The sequence below is a fragment of the Chiroxiphia lanceolata genome, chromosome 13 (genome assembly GCF_009829145.1).
Source record: "Chiroxiphia lanceolata isolate bChiLan1 chromosome 13, bChiLan1.pri, whole genome shotgun sequence".
NCBI lineage: Eukaryota > Metazoa > Chordata > Aves > Passeriformes > Pipridae > Chiroxiphia > Chiroxiphia lanceolata.
The window spans coordinates 18,994,148-19,016,955 of NC_045649.1; the positions used below are offsets into that span (position 1 = coordinate 18,994,148).

General features: G+C 40.2%; 1 protein-coding gene across 1 annotated transcript in view; it reads right to left on the bottom strand.

The window, feature by feature from the left end:
* The window catches only part of LOC116793231 (transcription initiation factor TFIID subunit 4-like), a 145,720-nt gene that overhangs the window by 40,993 nt on the left and 81,919 nt on the right, over positions 1 to 22,808 (bottom strand). The window contains exon 14 of the mRNA XM_032700919.1: positions 3,803 to 3,925. Within this exon, the coding sequence (XP_032556810.1) occupies positions 3,803 to 3,925 (123 nt within the window). The remainder of the gene's footprint in view (positions 1 to 3,802; positions 3,926 to 22,808) is intronic.

Sequence of the window (22,808 nt, forward strand, 5' to 3'; positions counted from 1 at the left end):
AACTCAAAACTTCCTATATTTAATCTGACATTAGAGGTGCCTAAGGATGCTCACTAAAGAGCTGAAGTGGGTGCTGTCTTGTACATTGTAACCTGTATATGTGACCCACTGCCCTCCCTCTGCCTCCACTGCAGGGGTGCCATGTGTGTCCCTGCACATGGTTCAGGACTGTTAGATACCCAACTTGATAATCATGCATTCACTTCCAAGAAGCTATAACTTTTTCCAAAAAATTTTGTCTACTGTTATTAAATAAATGAAAATTCCCTAAAAAATTCTGCAAATGCAATATTTTCAACTGCAAGGCAGAGAAGCTGAATCCTTCCAAAGGTATCTCGTTTCTCTTTACCTCTTCTCTTTTCCTCTTGATCTAAACCATATTATAATAATAAGCAGGCTGAATTACTGATGAGCTGCTGCTGCTACAGAGGCAGCTGTGTTTGCAGCAGATCATCTAAAATACCAGAAGACAAGAAAGGCACTAAAAAGGAAGCGAATGAAGTGCAGGTGATCTCACGTTTGCTGTCTCTGTCTTGCTGGAAGTTCCTTTCCAGTGCTCACTGGGCTCTGGGCCAAACTGCTTCAACAAGCTAAGCAGGAACTATTCATTTTTATTGTTGTTAGGTTAGTCTTCTTCCTATTTATCACATGGAAATGGGTTAGCTCAGGGTACAAGAGCCAGAGCCAATCAAAGGGAAGAGGTAGGAATGCACTACCAGGGATTGGGATCGGGGTCACAGTCAGATTGGCTCAGGCTACTGACAGTCTGCAACTGGGCACACACGTGGTGGCAGTGCCATTTCAGAACATCCAGCTCCTGCTCATCCACTTTTCCAGAAAATATTTTTTCCCATTTTTTTGGAAAGGCATTTTTATATGGTGGTGGCATGTAGAAAAAAAAATAAAATTTTTAAAAAGCATGTAAAATAATCTCACTCCAAAACTGCCCATTTTCCATGTCCCCAAGTAATCAAAAAAAAAGTTAGCTGTAGTAGTACAGAAGAGAAAAATGATGGGCCTGGTCTTATGACAATCCTCCCACCCAAAAATAAATTCTCTTTAGCTATGGCTTGAAAACGAGCCAGGAAGTCCAAATGAGCACTGGCAACGTGAGACAGAAAACAAGTTTAAAGAAAACACTCTTGAACAAAGTGCTGGTGGAAAATATAGGCCATTATGAGTACAAGCTTTTTCACATTTATAAAAGCTGTAAAAGAGATTTCTCTCTATACAACAACCAGTACTTGAACACAGAAACACTAAGCTTTTCCATCAGCTTTTTGTCTTAAACAGAATATCATCCATCAGTAGCCCCTAAACTGACCTCCTGCTCAGATCAAAAGGGTATCATTAAAAAGATCCGATTTCCAAAGAGAAATTGTGAGCTGGTATTTCTGTTAAAACAAGAAGCTGGACTGAAACCCAACACTTCTCATTGAAAAATGGCCAATGCAATGAAGTAAAATATCAAACAAGAGTTAGTTCAGAAAGAGAGAAAAATGTACCACACCAGGGTGGGATGATTTGTAAATTATTTCTTTTTGCATCAGCATATGGGCAGTGTCTCAGCTGCAACAAAAGCAGACATGTAAGTAAAAAAAGATTAATGAGGAGATTAGCAACTTCAATTCAAAACCTGGCTATTTTGATTTAAAAAAAAAAAAAAAAAGGCAGGCCAAGGAAGCTCTGGCCAAGTCAGACCTTGCTAGCAGAGATTATCAGTAGCAAGGGCTTTAAGCAGCTTAGAAATTGCTTAGAGAAATCAGTGTCATAGACCACAGTGGAGGTCAGAGATCTGAAGGTGGATGTCAGTACCACAGAACAGCCTCATAACAATGTTTATAATCTCCAGAAATCCAAAGAAGAGATATCAGACAGTCTTAGACAAAAAATACAACATTTCACTACCTTTTACAGCAAAACATCTTGGAGGAGTTGAGTTTATTTCTGCATAGCAGCCCTAAAATGAGCTCAGAAGAATACCAGAAAGGGAGTTTCTAGCAGCCAACTTGTGTGACAGCTTCTAACAGCACTTTAGGTCCTGTTCCCCAGAAAAGACATTGAATAATGCAGATACAGCATCCAAGACCTTGAAATCAGCTTGCAGCCAGGCATCTCTGTGAGCTGGCCAGGATGGTTAGAAGCTGGGAGAAGCAGGATGGGAGCAATTCTGTCTGCACTGGCACACAATTCATGGCTCCAGGAAATCCATGTATCGGCAAAAACTCCAAGGATAATTTGCCAATTGAACAATACAGTTGTTTAGCAAAATTTGGGCTAGGTGAGCAGCAAAAGGAAGCAAAAATCTCCAGAAGCCTTTGAAATTTGTCACAGACCTTTATCTTTCCTTGAAGCATTGTACCAGGAGATAAGGAGTTTCTAGGGAGAGAGGGAAGCTGTTCATCAATAACCCATTAGGGCAGAGAGCTCTGGATAAAATGTTGCACTGAAGGTGACCACAATTTTGTCCATCAAACTGTAAAAGCTTACAAAAGGATCATTCCCTTGGTCAAGTGAAGACAAGCAGGGAAGGTACACTTGGTAAAATCTGAAAGGATCCATGTATTATCAGAAGGTTCAAATTATTTTTAAATGAGTGACAGCCAAAGCTGTCACTGTCCAGTTGAGTTTCTTCTTCTGGCCTGTTGGTGTGAGATTTCTTGCAGGTGCATATGGAGAACAAAATTCTTTACCAAACATATGACAAGGAGGGAATAACAGGACAACACAAAACACAGGGAGCTCCCTTAGTCTGAAACTAATTTTACCAGAAACAGGAGCACCTCCTACATATTTGGAGTCCTAAGTCAAGTTTAGAATGTAAACAAGATCCACTTCTGTTCCTAGCTCAGCTAATTCCCTAGCACTAATCTTAGCACATGAAAAGAGAGAAGTCAGATAAAAGCTGTCCAAAATGGGAAACAAAAAGGCCTTTGGAAATGCCTGGCATTTAGACAGTCAAATGTCTGAGCCAAAACTGTTAGTTTAGTTATTCAAAACAAAATGTTTGCCTTTTCCTCAGAACAGGCATATAATAGGGAGAATTCCTCTGACTCCACTGTGTAGGCAGAGCAGGAACAAAAGCACCCAACTGTATCTGTGCTGAGCAGCACAGGGCTCTTCCCAGCTACCCAAGGTCCTGCAGCCCTGTCACCACAGTTCTGCACCTTGGTTAACACACACCAGGCTTTGGATGACCTTGCATTCCATTGTGCAGTACAGCTACTGCTCCATCTGAGATAACAGGAGAATCGTGCTAACAAATCTGCTTCTACTTCTGAGCATGGTCTTCTCATTAAAATTTCATACAACTGAGCATGATCATAAGCTTATCTTTGCAGGGGTGGGGGACAACCTGACATTCTGTAAGAAGTTTTGACACATATTTGTCACAAAGCCACACTTACTGGTATTACTACAAGCTCTTGGTTCCAACTGTGAGACTATAGTTATATTTTTCTGGATACTTCTTCACTCCCTACTCTTCCTTTTTCATTTTCCTTCAGATTATACAGAGCAGAAAACAGGTACAAAGGCAGTGAGTAGTTTAAGACCTACACTTCCCATTCAAATATTTTTAAAATATTCTTTAATTATCTGCTGAAAGTTAATACTTGAAAATACAACTAAGAGAAGATGGCATTTTAACTGTGGCAAGATAAACTGGACTCACGGTCCTTCTAATTGAGAAATGTGCCTTTTCAAGTTACACTGTTCACTGAAAACAACCAGATGAAGCAACTCTAGCTGTTCCTACGAGGTTAAGGAGTAATAATCTCTCTCACTCTATACAGGCACATACCTCCCCTCCTATGGAGAGCAGTCCAGGTGTATCCAGCTTCCGTTTCTTGCGGGGACCGATCGCTGCCAGTGCCGTGAGATTGGCATCCCTCTGCCTCATCTGTGCCAGTTCTTGTTGCTGCATCTGGTAGAGAGAGGAACAACTCACTTTAGTTTTTATTCTGTTGTCACTTCGAAATGTTCTTTTCAGACCTGTAAGCATGAGGCAGAAGTCACACATGACCAACCCCTGACAGCACCTTGCTGTTCCCAGCCACTGTTCCTAGAGGAATAACGAAGATACAGAAGTTCTCATGACTTTTCACAGGATTTCTGCTTTCAAATAACTCAACTGATTTTGGAAACTCCATCCTTCTCATTAAAAAGTGCCTTAGCAAGTACTACATACTAACTACACTATCTCCATTTTAAGACTGTCATGAAGAATGTAAATGCCCATTCAAATATTACGAAAATTTTTTTCATCTCATTATTTATTTTAAATGTTTCAAATACTCACTATTTTCTTTAAGAGAATCTAAATTAATAAAACACTTCTATCTAAACACTAGCTGAAGGTAATACTGACACAAAACCTCTACAACCCAAATTTACAACTGCTTTCTGGGATTAAGCTTTAGGTACAAACACATTTGACTAGTTTGAAGCTAAGAACTGAACAACCTGCCAGCTGCACTATGTAACAAAGTAGCATGCTACAGAAAATAAGAGAAAATATTCCAGCCAGCACAAGAGAGGCAATATTAGATCTTCACCATAAACTGTATAATCCTTTTGAGGAGTTAATCTAAGTGTCAGAGTCCCATGAACACTATTACTTTAATAAATATTCTGATCATCAATACTACACAAGAAAAATTGAATAGGTAACACAGTATATTATTTTAATTAGACAAAAGCATTCATAGCTCTCAGCAACAATTCTTATTAATTTCAAAACTTTGGGTTTGCAAAACCCCTCAATAAATTGTGAGGAGGTGTTTGCTTTCTAATCCCACTGATGTCATACTTGTTCCTGCTTCAGCAGCAACACACAGAACACCACCTCAAGAAATTCAGTGGTGGTATTAAAACAATGTATGATACAGGCACAGTTCTTCATTAAAATAAAACTGAACTGACAAGCACAGATAGAAGTGTCTCAGCCATCGCCTACATGTGACCTGCACATACAAGCAGAGCCTGAACAATCTTGGCCGATGTTAAAAGGGAAGGAGGTTTAAGCTAAAAAGTGCCAGTGTCGGGTATTTTTCTCCATTCATATCTGCCCACAAAAAGCAGGTCCACCTCCTGACTCCCATTAAGCACAGTTTTCAGATTTATTCATTTAGCAGTGCAACATACTTGTGACCAAGCATCATGAACAGCTTTGGCCACAGGCTCCCCAGGGAGGGCTTTCAACTCAGGCTGCCAGTGGAGGCCCATCCCACCCCTACCAAGATGCCAAGGCCAACACACGCCCAGAGCCTGAGGAGGGACTGCAGGGGAACCCAAGAGCACCTGAAGAGCAGCACAAAGGAACTGCAGCCAGCAGGTCAGTGCATCAGGGCCCAAACCCCAACACAGTGCTCCAGGGTGGCCTCAGCAGGGCCCAGCACAGGGGGACAGTCACTGCCCTGGTCACTATTTCTGACACAAGCCAGGATGCCCTTGGGCTTCTTGGCCACATGGGCACACCCGGGCTCATGTTCAGCTGCTGTCAACCAACACCCCCAGGAGCTGTTCTGAGCTGCAGTCAGTGGCTATGTCCACGTGGAGACTGGTGACAAGTGGTGACCTCAGGGGTCGGGATTGGGACTGGCACATTTTCACACCTTTGCTGATGATGTGGACAGTGGGATCGATGCACACTCTCCAGGTGTGCTGCCAGCACCCGGCTGTGTGGTGCAGTCACACGCTGCAGGGGAGGGATGCCATCCTGAAGGTCCCTGACAGGCCTGAGAGCTGGGCCCCTGCAAACGCCGTCAAGTTCAACACCAAGCGCAAGGTCCTGCATCTGGGTTGGGGCAATCCCAAGCAAAAACACAGGCTGGGTGGAGAATGGGCTGAGGAGAAAGCCTTGGGGGTGTTGGTGGATTAGAAGTTTGACACGACCCGGCTGTGTGCACTGGCAGCCCAGAAAGCCAACCCTGCCCTGGGCTCATCCCACAGCGTGGGCAGCAGGGAATTCTTTCAGGAATTCTTTCAGGAAGGGGATTCTTTCCCTCTACGCCACTCTGGTGAGACCATCTGCAGTGCTGCCTCCAGCTCTGGGCCACCAACACAAGAAGGACATGGACCCACTGGAGCCAGTCCAGAGGAGGCCACCAGAGAGCTGGAGCCATGAGCAAAGGCTGAGAGAACTGGGAAAGGCTGAGAGCCTGCAGGAGAGAAGGCTCTGGGGAGACCTCACTGTGGCCTTCCAGCACTTAAAGGGGTCTTACAAGAGAGCTGGAGAAGAACTTTTTACAAGGGCATGTAGTGACAGACAAGGGGAAATGGCTTCAAACAGAGTGGATTTGGATTAGATACAAGGAAGAAATTGTTCCCTGTGAGGGTGGGGAGGCCCTGGCACAGGTTGCCCAGAGAAGCTGTGGCTGCCCCATCCCTGGAAGTGTCCAAGGCCAGACTGAATGGATCTTTGAGCAACCTGGGATAGTGGAAGGTGTCCCGGCCCATGGCAGGGAGTTGGATTAGATGATCTTTAAGGTTCTTTCCAACCCAAACCATTCTATGTTTTTACATTCTTCAGAAAAAGTGAATTTAGTAATTAAAAGTTTGAAACCCTATTTTTCGCATTTTTATGCTATATATTCTGCAACTTCAGTTATTACCATAACTCCAGCTTAACATTATCTAAAAATACATATTGCATCTAGAGGAGAAAAGAATTTCCTAAATACAAAAAAGAAACGCAGAAAAATATCTAAATAATAGTGCAAAGGTCCATACATACTTCTCTTTGCCAACTCATATTAGGTTTTTAGCTCAAATATCTTTGGCTCTCTTCCAGATTAAATGCCAGTTAGACAGACCTGCCCGCTTACCCTTTCAAGGTAGATAGCAACAGTGGTGAGCTCTAATCATTTACAAAGGTCATGATCGGAAGCCAGCCCGTAAGCAGTCATTTAAAATTCGATTGATCCCTATTTGTAGTCAGGGAAAGAAAATGGACATTTCAGCTGTATTGTAATTATGAGGCTTCAAGGCAACTGTAAATAGATGTGCAAATCCAGATACTGGCAAATACCTTAGAGAAGAAATTATTACTATAGTACAACATATATCCAGGAAAGGTTGAAGATAAAACTGCATATAAAAAAAGATCAATCATCTTTTTGCTAATTTGCCATGCTTGCCAGCCTATAAGGGTTATCACAATTATCAGAAGTCTGATGAATATTTAAGAGAGGGCCAAGTGGCTCAGAGTGATCTCAGAAGAAGTTGTCAAGTTTTGCAGAATAAGAAATTTTGCACTGGAGTAAGTATTCGTTTCCTGGGAGGTGCAGGTCAGAAATGCAGTCTAATAGATAACTGGTATCATGCAAAGGTTATATGAATATTATATGAATATCTTATCCAAAGTCACCATTTTCAAATCCACAGGAGCTAATACTTACTTGGCCCTCCGTACTACCTTTACTGCACAATACCATGGAATATATGCACAGTGCCTTCTTTTTTTTTTTTTTTTTGCACATGCAAAACATGCCTTTTCTCTAAATTCCCCATAGTGGGATAAATCCTGCCCTCCTTGAAACCTGCAGTGTCCAGTGCTGTTCTACCAAGAAAACATGCACAGTTTCAAGAGTCTGCAGAAGGGTTTGCATTCATATATTCCTCAGGTTCTTCGTCCTTTCTTTTTTAACCAGTGAGAAGAGCTGAAGATAGCTCTTGATATCATATACTAATTTTTGACATATTCACAAGATTTTCCATTACCTATAATTTCAGCACCTGACAAGAAACCCAAGAACAACAGCCAGAGCCAAAGGAGCTGGGCTCTCTTCCACCTCACTGGGTGAATACTGGTAAGACGTTCTTCTTCACCTCCCTGTGCCTCTCACCCCACATCACCCAGCTTGTCTATTCATGCTATCAGCTCTCCAGACAAGGATCCTCCTCTACTACGTGCCTCACTTATAATCAAGCCCCAGTGGGATGAATAGACATTACTTTAATACAAATAAGGAATATGCTGCCAGGTACAAAAGCTCCAGACAGAAGCACAATACAGTTTCTGGTACTGGTTTTACAGTACACACCATGGTAAACTGCAGCAGGAAAGAACCACCTTATGTAAACCTTCATGAATGCTGATCAAAACATTTCTGATACATCAAACAAGTGCATCATCAGTGAGATCACAGCATCCTGATGCTTTATAAAATAAGGACTGAAGTGCTGAAATACTTGATAAATACTGTATTGCACAAATTCACATCAATCTTTTAAAAATTATCACTGGTGGGGTTTGGGGTTTTTTTTAAAGCTCACCCAAAGGCAGAGGATCGTAAAATTACATTTAAAAATAATCAAAAGAACTATGATCCTGATACTGGTTACCAACAGAGGCCTTCATCTTGCAGTGGTTACTGTACTCCAGCTGACTTAGGAGAACATCTCTGCACTGTTAACTGTAAATTTGTTTACAATAAAACATCTTTGCAATTTATGGATACTTATAGCAAGACATTTGACAAGATTCCTGGGTGTTATTTAACATCCCAGAGCAGACTGACCACCACTGTTGGCTTCTTCATACCCCCATTCCAACTTTGTCTTCTCTCCAAGTCACACACCGTTTTTTCACAGCCTATATCAGATGACCTGCACCAGTCTCTTTCCTACTTATTATCTGTTTCTTCATCAAAAAAAATGATCCTCAATTGTAATTTTTGTTTAAAATAATAAAAAGAAGGCAGTATCTTGGCTTTGGTTGAAAAGAGAAGACACTGCACCTTGTCCACCAATGCCAAACACACAACTCTGTCCTGTGGAGGCTCTTCTCCCCAGTGTCCTCTGGAGCCACACTCTCTATGTCAAGTGGAAATGACTTTGCAGCCAGTTTTGCACACCTGGTTCCACAGTAATCACCCTCTGAACTCTCAGTACTAAGAATAATGGGAATTAAATGCAGCCACTTTCAGTGTTCTAAAGTGACTCTTAAAAGCACCTGTAAAATTAAAGCTACTTAAGCTTCTTACTTTACACAATCAATCTTATTTTAAAGTAACAAAGCAGACTCTTATTACAATGTAGTTTATCTTCTAACTCAGACAGTTACTAATTTCTGGATATTTAAACAAATGAAACACCTGTTGCTACCTATACATCCTGATAAAATAATTTCCTGTTAATTAACATGATTTAGCAGAAATTAATCTAACTCACTACATCAACCAACAAGATGCAATCGTTTGATAGCTGCATTCATTCACACTCTCATTTTCATACTGGACTGCAGATGCAAAATCATTCTTTAACTTGCCTTCATCACAATTAATATGGATATACTTATCAATAACATATTAAAATTCCTGCCCTCTGGGAAGAAAGCAATGCTTCAATTCAGAACCACGCTAATCAACAACAATAAACTTTTTTGAAAGTAAAAGTATTTACCTAAAACACAAATATTTCAATATATTATACAAGAAAAAATGTTTACAAATTAGATGCTGTTCCTTGCTCCTTATCCAATCCAAATGTATTTTTAGCATGCCATTTACCTACTGAGAGATATCTCCTTTGATGAAAAGTACAGCATAAGAAGGAAGCATCTTTGGACAATGAAATTTTCTTCTTTGTGATGGTAGCACAGCATTAAAACCACAGAAAGAACACTACTTCACTGCTTTCATAAAGTAAAGCTAAAAACTGAGGCTCTAAAATGTGAGTTTGTTTTCTTTTTCTTTACATCATTATTTGTTATGACACATTTAGGTATTTTAGAAAGAAGTGCCACAAGCCATATGCCACAAGGAAGACAGCCATATGTCTGTCGAAAGTATCAACACTACATCTTAAAATTTAGATTTAATAATTTCCAAAAACCAAGAATGCAACTTATTCATCAGGGAAAATGTAGGCAAATGGAAATTAGCTTTGTCTAAAGCAGAGATGGAGATGAAATATGGGCATGAGCTGTAGCTGCCAAGGACTGCACTAAGAGAAATCTCCTTCAATATGATCAGAAAGTGAGAGGACGACTGGAACTCTTAAAAATTCAAGTCTACATATAAATAGCTTGAAAAATAAAAGGGAGAAGAGGGAGTGGCATCACATGAGAAAGAAAGGTCAAGGAGGTGTTTCTCTACCTACAGGCAGAATTCAGGGATGTTTTTTGGCCTGGAAGGAAAATAACCCAGTGACAGAGACACAGAGATGATTATAAAGATAAAGAAGAAAGAGTTTAAGGAAGAAGTCATGTATGTTTAAATACTGCCAATATAAGATTTGATAAGGGAATAGAAGCTGCATTGTAAAAGTTTCTGTAGTCACAGAGCCAACTCAGCCCACAAAGAACTAGATTTTGTCTACTTACAATTGCCAACATATTCAGAAATACCACCTAAGAAACGAGGACTGAGAAGAGGCCACCAGCACCACAGAAGCTACAAATAACTGCAGCCCAGAATGAAGGCAGACAGCACTGAACCCCAGCAGAAAACTGGCAAGGGAGGGTGCTAAATGGCAGAAATGTTTGATGAAAGCAAGATCATATAAACAATGATTGAAGCACTGGTTTCTAGCCAATAGGCATCAATGGAGATCCCTCCTAATTCTGTTTGCAATGGATGGCTTAATTCCTGATAACAGGGTCATATGCTGGGAAAAGCTTGTCTTAATTGATGGGTCTGCAACATGTATCTATCAGTCTCAGACAGTGATTACACCCCCCGGAAAAACATCTTTTTTGCTGAGGAGTGCCTGAAATGCGGAACCATTACACATGTCCTAAGATGCCCACAACAGAAGGTGCAATTAAAAAAATGAAACTCATTAAAAATGCTGGCAGTAACCTCAACAAGTCCAGGGCAATGATCAAGAAGGATTGGTGCATCAGTGAACTTTCAGAGAGCCTTGAGAAGTGCCTCGTGTCTGCAGATGCCCGTGCTGGGCTCCCCCCTCTCTCTGTGGCACTCGAAAGGTCAGCAGAGCTCCACAGCCACAGCTACTGCGGGGAAGAAACCGGTCCAAAGGAGCTGAAGTTTAGAAGAGGCACTGCAACAATGCAACACCAGAGGAGTTTTACCCGTGTAACAGCAAGCCTTACACTGAACACATTCTGTGAGACTTTTAAACATTCACAGCTCCGAAAAAAATCTGTCTCCTTTTCTTCAATACAGAGCTGGAGCTGCTTCTGCACAAGTGTCCTCCGACACCTCAGTAAAAGCTCCAGTCATGGCCTGCAATGGCCGTACATCTATTTGAACTAGATCAAGGTTTTACTTTACTGCAAAAGGTGTTTGTCTTTTGGGTTTGCTATTGTTGGCTTTTCTCTTTTTTTCTCTCCCACACACTTTTCAAAGCATTCAAAAATGATTGCATAGTATTAGGAAAAAAACCACCCTGGGCAAAGACTAAGCTGGGAACGTTTCAGCCCCAAGATGACTGTTTCTCAAAATAATGAGCATCTCAGCACAGTTCTGGAATCTTAACTGGGGTTCTTCGGACCAAGTGTCCTTCCTACAGTAGACATCTGTGTTTATTACATCTAATTTCATTATGTTTTAGAAGTTTACTCAAATTTTCCATTTAAACCTGCCCTATTTACTTTCAATGTGTCAGATTCTGACACGGAAAACGCCAGGGTGCATCCTGCCTTTCATTTTTATTTTTCCCTGAAAGAAAAAGCCTTAATAGTAATTTTCTCCAGTCATGGACATTACTTAGTTCAATGAGATTTTTAAAATAATTATCAGTAAAACTACTATTTTATCTCCTCACTACTCTAGACCACATACTGTCTGAACTGATTATATACCTATATATAGGATACAGGTTTAATTTTCTTGGAAGCATCCTTAATAGCTTACTCACAGCTTATAAAAACGATAAGCATGAAGAATTTTGAGATTTGATTCTAAAAAGTCTTGTAATTTTCTATCATACTCGGTTGCCTTTTTTGATTTTCCAAATACAATGCACTATTTTGGTTTAACTTAAACCCATTTATTTCTGCAACTGTCTAACCATCTCTTCAGCTACATATTCCAATCTAGAGTGACACAAGGTATAATAAATACTTTTAGGAAGATATCCCTCAAATACTTCTGAAAGAGTTCTACAACAATGGATTTTTTTTTTGATCCTTCCAGTAACTTTAATCATTACATTTCTTCATTCCTCAAAATCTGTTGTTGGAGCTCCACTACATTTTGTTTGGTTTTGGTTATACTACTCCTCAAACAAAGAAGTAATCTCCAGTAGCACCAGTTCCAGCCTCTCCTATACTAAACTGAAGACACCCCTATTTTGAGCCTTGATGTTTGTTAGAGTCAAAAACCTTGATGGCATCCTCAAGCTCCTCAACTCGGGTGCATGTAACAGAACATCCTCACCACTGGGGCACAGCAGAGATTAAGATCTTTTCCCTTTGTTAATCTAAGTGGGGGTTTCCCATCCTCCCCAGATTCCCAGAATGTTCTCCCCCTTGAAGTGAGACACTGTGTGAGGACTCAAACTGATGCTTTAATGAAGATTAGGGAATATAAACTGCAGTGAAAGCCTGTGTGAAGGACAGTCATGTCTAGAGTTACAGCCTAAGGTAATAACCAGCCGTGGCTTCAGTTCGGGACATCTGACAAACACTGGGATAAGAGGAGCTAACTCAACTAAGAGAAGAGAGCTTTGCTTTTTTAAAATCATGCACTGGACAACATGAGGGCCAGATGAGCCTCCCGAGGAAGCCTCCCCTCAGTTCCCCACACTGGCAGCTGAGCCAGGGATTCCAGAGCTGCTGAGCTCAGCCCTGGGCTGGGACAGGAATCATCTGCTCTGGTTTTCAGGTGGTGAAGTACCCCCAGAATAAACATTTTTGAAAATACCCTTTAAAGAATCTTTCACTGTGTCTGAGTAATACAACAGCTATTTGGATGGTGAAAACTCTCCATGGCCACTACAACTCTGTGTTAGTATCTGGGACTCCGAGCAGGAATTTTATCTGCAGAATCTTCTCTGTGCATCACGAGTGCCCATAGCAGACCACGGCCCTTTTCTACTTTTTTTTCTGTTCCATCTCTGGCACACCCTTGTAAACTGAAGTAATTAAGAACCAGTGCAGCAGAACTGTACCCAAAAGATGAAGTTCTTGGTTAGTCTGTCAATGGAGTCAGCTGCAGACTGAGGCACACGGGAAGAGCTCAGCTTCATGGAAGTGAAGAGCAACAGTATTTCAGACCATAAAATCTCAAGTCAGCCTGAAGCATTTTCTCAATTTTTTTTTCAAAATACGTATTTCTATTTTTTGGTAAAATTTCTGTGGCTATATGCCATTAGCACAAGACTTCAGAATAGCAGAAATTTTAAGTGCATTTAAAATAGTAGTTAATCAGAAATTCTAGTAAGAGGCTTTAACTAGATTATTCCAAAAGAAAATGCCCAGATTTTGATACCAGTGCTCTAGCATTCTTATGGGAAATTTGCATCTTCAAACTGCCAGCCTCATTTGAGGAAATGAGGTAAATGCAGCAATCTACTAAAAATCATTTGGCTGTAATAAGTAATTTTAATCAAACAGTTAGAGAGAATGGCACTGGAGTTAATGTCTGAAGTGTCACAAACAGATGGGGAATGTGTAGTGTAGCGACTGGTTGTTCACTTTTAACGCAATATCCTTCTCTGCAGCCTGGATTGTGGTTTGATCAAGTCTAAGTGACATGACAAAAACAAATTTAATTTATTCTGAAACTATATTCAACTAAAGAACACACACTATAGCAAGATTGCTGCTCTGTTCAGAAGTGAGATTTGAGGCAGAGCAAAACTCCAGGAACAAAAATAGCCACACACCCACCACCTTCTTCCCCTTAAAAGTTGTGGGGGCAGTGCTGGGGGTTCACTTGTGAAATGGAAGTTCCACTGGGGATGCAAAACAAGCTCGAAATTTAAATAATCTACATCTTTTCTATTTTAGATTTAACCATAGCAAAACCCTACTGCTCATTCCTCCTGCAGATCAAGGGAACAACACACCACAGTGTTGGGGACAAAATATTTCAAGCAATTTCTCAGGCGCTGACAAGCAGTAAATTAGGGAATCTTGTAAGTACAATACAGTAGTCTTCCCCTTCTATTGATCACATATAATTTACATCTTACAAAGATGTGAATTCTTGCATTCTCACTCCACAAGGAAAATCTCAATGATTTATTCATTTCAAATAAAAAATAGAAGGTAGATGAGAAGAATTACTTCACAGGCTGTAGCTTTCTCAGGGCACTAGTGCTAGGCTCTTCTTTCGCACTGCCCGAAGGGCCTTTGTGTGCAAGTCCCTCTAATTAACAAGGTGAATCATGCAGCAGTTCCCTAATTAGTGAACATGACAAGCCAATGGAAACAAGCAGACAGACCTGGCGTACAGATATGGTCAACAAAAGGCACAGCAACACACTATTAAAAAATGCCTATTTCATGTAAATAAAATAAAAAAGTAGGAGAACTACCATAATACTTAATTTTCCTTTTCATGTTTTATGCTTATTCCTCATTTATTGCAGATATAAATAACGACAGTAAATCAAGGTTTTCAGCTGCAAGTCACACCACCTCTCCAAAATCAAAGACTAGTTATCCTACGTGAATAAGCATCTGCTTAAGGGGCATTATTTGTTTTCTCTCTTGTTTTTCTGCTTTAAAGAACTGCAGCTACATTAAGCTTAGCACTTTAAGAATCCCTTAATTAATTCTATTCAAAATTATTTTTTCTTGAAATCCTTTTTCACCAATAGATGAATAGAGTGCAATAGTTGCACTATTATTGCACTATAAAAAATGCCTACATTCCCAATATATCATAATTTCTACCTTTTGTATAAGGATAAATAAATAATAAAAGTGAATAATCAAAGAATCAGATTTGCATTAAAAAGGAAATGAGATGATCTAAAATGTACCTCCTTACATTCATCTTTTCAAGTAAAATATTTTTAGTCTTTGGCTCTTCTGCTTTTCCCACAAACACTCTCCCCATCTCCAAAACAACACAGGGGGGTTAATTAATCTCCAATTTATTGCAAATTGAACCCTTAATTTAGATCTTTATGATCCTTCAACGCATTACCAGTCTAAAATGTGTGTCACCATCAGCAGAATATAATTCTTCACAAAAAGATTCCACTATATTCTTTGCTCTCTATTCCTCGGCTCATTATAGTAAGTGAGGAGAACTCCAGATTATTCCCTCACTACAGGCTCCTCGTCCTCACAAGCTTGAAAAAGAAATAAATTTGACTTTCCTGTTCGAATTGGGTAAAATTTCCTAATGTTCTAAATATTGTTTAATATTTAGATGTTCAAAATATTAATGTCTAAAAAACCCCATACTTTTCTGACCAGTCCAGTTTTAAATATATGGGGTTAAAATACCGGCCCCAAAGTAATAATGGTTCTAAACACCTTTAGAGGTTCTTTTTTGGCTATAAATTTGAAGAATATTTAACGACGTTCTATTCTAGAACTGATTAACTGCTCCAAAGCAGTTTTAAATTCACGACAGACACTTCTCAGGGATCACAAGCAGAAGGCTGGAATCACTACAAGCTGTTTGCTGTGCTCATTTCCCCCTTCACAGTCCCAACATCCCTCAGATCCCACCCAGCACACCCATTCCTGGGATGGTGAGGCACAGCTTTAAGCAGGGGCTGGAAGGATCCTCTTTTAACATGAAGGCAGGATGGATAATCTGCTAACAACTGAACTATGATCTGCCATATGCACGCAGGAAGCGTTCAGCAAACAACCTGTCACAAATGTTTACTGTTCCTGGACCCACTCACCAACAGCCTGATCAAATGTACCACAAACTCAGGCACATGTTTATTATCAAAGACAGCTGTAATTAAACCTGAAACTACTGCAAGGAGAAAACACTGAAAACCTTTACGTTCTTACTTGCATCTTAAATAACCAAATCTAAGTGAGAAGACTGGACATAAATGCTAAACATGCAAACCCGGAAATTAAAGCAAAATCACAAAATTTAGAGGTGATTTTCAAACAAATGGTATATACATGAACACGGGTTATTTTACATGTACAATTACAAAAATATTTTGCATGTCAGTAAAAATACTAAGTGCAGCTGATAACAATAAATCATAATTGTCCACAGGAGTTGTTTTGATATGAGATTATATCTAATACTAGAGGGACAAATTCTGTTTGTTTAGAATATTGCTACTGATGTCACTGGAGTTACTCCAGAGTTACAGTGGCGTGACAGAAGAATTCAATTATAACATTTTCAATGTGAGGAGCAAGAACGCACTAAAAGGCACGAATAAAAATCCTCACCAGGTAACAGTCAGATCATTCTCACACTTGCTGCCCAGCCCAGCACGTCCTCACATTCCTAAGGCAGACATCTCCTTATCCATCGGATCCAGGGTGTTTGTTTTTCATATTTCAGTACTTACAGAAATAATTTCCACACAGCTACATGGACAGATGAGCATTTTTTTAACTGAGGAATTATTTTTAAAGCCTGGGGGTATTTATGAAATGTACATTTATGAATTTTTTTCTTTTGTATAGCTGAGCAGATCACAGAAGTCACCACATACTGCAATGTTAACAGAAGCATCCGTTGACAAATTTAAGAAATATATGCATTTCAGATAACATAACAATGTACAAGATATTTAAATATGCATAATAATAGCTCTGTATCCAAAACATCAAATAAATATGGATTTATTACTGAGAGCCAGCACCTTCTCCTGAGCACCATGACTGCACCCAAAACACACTAAAGTTTAGCTCTGTATAGTGAAGTAAATTTTATCTCTGTGTAAATTACCAAGATTAAACCTTGACAAAACTGGGATAAACAACTGGTCTCAGAAAACTGTGCCAGCCTCTCATGACCTCAAGTTACCTTTCTCCTCTGAGAAGTGTCTGGTAAAATTCAGAGCATTGTTCGACTTCTGCACCCTAAAATAAGGTAAAAGTTTTCCATCTGAAACTTAATTAGAGACATTTATAGGGTTAGCTACTGTAGCTGCATAACCTTTAGATGTTCTCCATGCAACCTGGAGATCTGTAACACTCTATCTTGTGGTCACCTAGATCACTAAAAAGGCAAAATAGCAAAAAGATGCAAACAACTTATATTCTTAGAGCATGGCAAAAAAGCCATCCCATATTTTTGTTTCCTGACACACCCTAATACACAACAGATTCCCTGAACATATTGCTTAAGAAGGAAAGGCTGGCAAATGCTGATGACAGACCATTATTAAAAGAGAGAACAATTTTGTTGAATACTGAATTTACTGTTTCTCAAAACAGGAAGCTGAAAGCATTTTAATTAATCAGTCGCATATACAGTGAAGCAATAATGTATATTCAATAACCTTCTTAATCATTACCTGTCCTAGTAAGGCATGGCAGATATCCTATATATTCTAAGGTACCCTACCTGGGGAGCCCATCCCACTTCTCCAGAGCTGGCACATGTCCATTACAGACACAAACCACTGGGCTGCCTTAAGACTAAGGGCTCCTCATGAAAACATGTATCAAATTTCTCCAGAATTTAAACACAGATTTTGAAAATAAACAGATAAAATTATCCTATTTCTCATAAAAATGTGCTCTCTTCTCCCCAGTTTCACCTCCAGTGTGTTTCTAGTAGAGTGAACATTTTCCTCCTCTCCTGTTGTCCTGAGCACAATTAACACCTGAGTTTAGTTTTTATGCTCTGATTTCCCATTTTGTCTATTTGACACTTTCCTAAAGCTGACTTGGATTATCCAACACATTTGCCAGATATGAGCTCTTCTTCCAGGATAGATTTTTTTTTTTTATTACTACTACTTTTTAGGAAATCAGTAGATTTTCAAGAACCTTACCATGAGAACATGGCTTTTGGGCACTAAGAGAAATCTTTAGAATCTACATGGTGTTATTTGTATTTCAAGAATATAAATGTCTGTTCTGAATATAAACAACTTGTGAAGGGAAGGGACACAGTGGTATAAGAAGCCTACTCTGTTCTTCGTGGCTGTGCAGAGTCAACAAACCCATGAACTGTAACTGCATCACGCTGTTTTTCAATTTGCTTCACTTCAACCCCATCAGATACTGAGATACCAGTTTTGAGGAAGATGTAACACCTCAGTGTACAGACACTCATCAGCACAAATATATATAACACACCTTCCCATTCCAGAAAATCAGATATCTCTGACCATTTCCATAGAAAACTAGAAGTTAGCCACCAATTCAGCAACAATTTTTAACACTAAATGAAAACAAAACTCTTACAAATCATTACTCAACTGCTTAATAACATTAAAAATGCACTAATACCTTTCAAGTGTTTACATTTTAGAGATAATTACATCTACCTTTAATAAACATATACTTGAGGGAAAAACAACCATCCAGTCCTGCACTGTGAATGGCAATAATATGTTTTATTTATTTAAAAGACTGCTATTACTGAAAGGTAACTACTTTTTCAGGGTATGTCGAGCATCTCATTATTCAACTAAGATGATATAACTACTCTTTCACAGGCTGACACAGTATTTTTTAATGACAAGACTAAACTAAAAATAGGAAATAGATGCTAACACACCTTTCATGACCTCGGCATGTTACTGACTTGCCACCTGGCTTGTAGTTTAGAGAAGAGTATGCACATAACCTAGTTACAGTCAGAAATGTTGAGCATTTAGTAAATCAAAGCAGACACTTTTTACCCTATTGTTAATGGCATTAAATCCTCCTTAAAAACTCTGCCACAATAAAGTACCTGAAAATGACAACAAAGCTCACGTTCACATTACTCCACAAAACATCCACACATGCCTAAGTACATAAACATTAATTGCCACATCCCAGCACAGACAGGAGATGCTGATGAGCCTTGTAGGAAAATTTTAGCACACTTTTACTGAGCAGATTTACAGAATCAGATTCTTTGCTTCTGATTTTACAATCTGCTAAATAAAATATTTTTCAAGAGATTTGTGAGAATTAAAGTCCTGTGTATCTTAAAATTACTTGGAGATACACAAAAGTATCACATGCATATATTTCAACTCTCTCAAATATGGGCTGGCAAGGAAGTTTTAAATTACTCTTTTAAAAATTTTACTACTACATTCCAACTTCAGGTTTAACTGTGCTCCCATGAACTCTTTCATCTTCCACTAACAGGCTAGAATCAGATCCCAGATTTTACAAAAAGCAGCATGTTCTATGAAATGTACACATTTCAAATAAGGTCCTGCCATTGTGACATGACAGAACGTGGAAATACCCTCCCAGACTCGGGCCAGGAAGGGGCTGTGGGAGCTCGGGGAAGTGTCTGAGTGGGTCTCACACAAAGGACACGAGCAGGGCTGTGGGAGAACTCTGTGAATGGGTCTCACACAAAGGACAAGAGGGTGGGCTGTGGGAGCTCAGGGAGATCCCTGTGAGTGGGTCTCACACAAAGGACACCAGCAGGGCTGTGGGAGCTCAGGGAGGTGTCTGTGAGTGGGTCTCACACAAAGGACACGAGCAGGGCCGTGGGAGCTCAGGGAGATCCCTGTGAGTGGGTCTCACACAAAGGACACGAGGAGGGCTCTGAGCTGTGAGCTGTGAGCTGAGAGCTGTGACCGTGAGCAGGATCGCTGCCGGGCGCGGAGCAGCCCAGCCGGGGTGGGCAGGGGAACACAGGATTCTGTAGGTGCCTCGGCCCCCCCGGGCCCCGCATGTGACGGAGCGCCCGGAGGAGCTGGGGGCAGATGAAAGCTGGCAGCTGTGCGCTGCCTCGGGCGCCCGGGGCTGCCAAACAGGGCTTACAAACATGTTGGCTCAGCGGCAGAACTAAAGCCCTCATTCAGGTTTATTTTGGAGTAAGAAAGCAACGCGCACAGAGGGGATGGGGGAAAACTTGCCCTCTGGGCTGAAGCCTAAGTACACCTTGACCTCTCCTTGCAAGCTGCTCTAGAGCAGAGCAGGCTCGACTAAGGGACCAAAACATCTAAATAATAATTAAGATTGTTGTCCAAGCAACCTCTCCGGCTTCTGACAAGCAGACACAGCTGACATTTGCTGCCCTCTACTTATTAAATAGGCAATCATATTCTAAAGTCTAAAGTGCTGTTATTTTGCCAGATTAGCAGGGAAGTAAATCTGTTGCAGTGTTCACATAAAGGAGTTATGTGATTTTTCCACATTCACAGCTTGTTCCAAATGAAAATATTTTTTTCCTTTTTTCCCCCTGACAATGACAGGGTGACAAATGGTGTTTAACAAGGTTTTTTCTACCTGAGGAAGACTCATATTTAGACAGAATACCAGCGAGTCAAAAGGAAAACTGGAAATTCAGTCTTGACATCTTCCTTGCACAAATTGATCTGATATATATATATAAGTGTACATATTTATATAATTAGATAAATAAAAAAATCTTTTGGAAAAGGAAGTACTATTGCATTCATTTTTCACTGCCCCTCCTGCACACTCTGGATACAACTGTCAGTACTCGGGACAGGCAAAATCAACCCACCCTTATCACAAACCTCACACCACAAAGATGGAAGAGAACAGTTCCCTTATCTCTCCACCAACCTTGGTTATCCAGGCATCCAAAAGGGGTTAGAAAAAGGGGGCTGCCACTCTCCACTTGTTCAGCAGTGCTTCAAAATCAGAAAGCAGTAGCACTGGTTATTCCTACAGATATGGAAGGAAAACTGCAGGAGATCTGAAGGTCTGAAAATTCCACTGTTACTTTATCATCTTCAAAAAATTTATTTTAATGAGAAAGTTCCTGCTGGAGTATTTTGGTGAAATTCAGAAAAGTGAAGTCACCTTCAGATTCACAAATTCTTCACAAAAAGCTTTTATCATTCTAAACCCAAGTTCTGCACATTCACATTTAAGTAGTCCTGATGCTTCATAATGAGAGATTACTTGTTACAACAACCTTGTATTAGCCAGGACTCCATCAGTGTACATGTGCTCTGGAAGACAATGGAAACAACAGGGATGTTCCTTCCCTGTCACCTTTTTTGCTTTTTTAAAAAATGAAATCCATTAGGTAGAGCAGAATTTGTAACAGGTATTGCTCTTCTGGAATTATTCAAACACAACCCAAATATATTTCACACCAGAATTAAACTCTACCTTGAAAATAAGTGTTGAGTCTTCCTCACTAGTTTTCCTTGAAAATTAGAGTACACAATTAATTAAAGTTTTGTTGGGAAATGCGAGAAAACAAGAATCACAAAGGAAAAGTCAACTTTTACAAGTGTATACAACTGTTTGTTGCTTCATGCCCCAAATTCTCAGAGCACCACCTAGGAACCTTTTGGTAGCAAGGTAAGACAATTGCTATATTTGATTTGCCTGCATAGCTGCTAAAGTCTCAAACAGCAGATTGCATCAGGACAAACACATTTGTCATACAAAATCTGAGGAAATTACACTGCTGCTGTGTTAATTTGAAGGCTGATACTTTTCAAATACTCAGTGAGACATCAGCTAAACAAGGAACAATGCTTGACTAGACAGCTTTGCTTTCTTGTTCCTCTCTTTTCATACTCACAGAATCATGGAATGGTTTGTGTTGGAAGGGACCTTAAAGCCCATCTCATTTCACCCCCTGCCATGGGCAGGGACACCTCCCACCAGCCCAGGTTGCTCCAAGCCCCCTCCAACCTGGCCTTGGACCCTTCCAGGGATGGGGCAGCCACAGCTTCTCTGGGCAACCTGTGCCAGGGCCTCACCACCCTCACAGGGAACAATTTTTTCCTAATATCTAATCTAAACCCACCCTCTGTCAGTGTGAATCCATTTCCCCCGTCCTGTCCCTCCAGGCCCTCATCAAGAGTCTCTCTCCATCTGTCCTGCAGGCTCCCCTCAGGCACTGCAAGGCCACAATTAGGTCACCCCAAAGCTTCTCTCCTCCAGGCTGAACAATCCCATCCAGACCTGTCCCATTTTGTTTTACATAAGCCCCCTCTCCAAACTGTGCAACCTCATTTTTCCTGCTTATAAACCCCTCCCATACAAAGACTCACAGATGTGACAGGGGCCTTTGTGAGGTTCACAACACATCGATGCCATACTAACAATCCTGCTCACACAATGCATTCACAGCAGTCTAAACAAAGTTCTAGGAATTCCTTTTCTAGACAGCAAGTATAAAAAAAATTAAAGGAGTCTTCTTACTTTATATTATAAAGATGTATCAACTATAAAAGTAGTTTTTTACTTAAGAAAGCCGTGTATTTGGCTCATCTATCAGTAAACCAGCATTTCCCTTTCAGAATGCTAAACCCAACAGTTACAATCAGTCACAAAAAATGAGCATTCATGTTAACTAAACAAGAGCTAGGCAGTATGTGTATGCTGAAATAATGCATCACCATGGAATGCCACCAACTTGATTCTGTAGAAGGAAATTATTAAGTTGGACAAGATTGGATTTAATTTAGATTTCTGGTAGACTAATGAGGTAAGCTTGGGTCAGGTTTGGGTTATAGAAAAGACCAAAAAAACCCCAGCCCTTGACTCAGATCTAGTTAATATACAGTTTACCTAAGCAGGAATAAAACAATTTGACTTAGCTAGAAGATGCTATGGCCATTCCTCTGACCCCCTGGCATTTTCCTGTCAATTATCCAGTTTCTGACTCTCTGTACAGGCAGGGGAACACCACACTTCATCTTCAGTCAGACAACTTCTGCTCTAAGCTCAGGAAAACAGGTTGGAGAGTTGTCATTAGCTTCAATTTTACAAAGAGATCCGCAAGAAGTTCTGCTGAATAGTAAGACTACTATTGACCAAAGTTCTTCAGGAC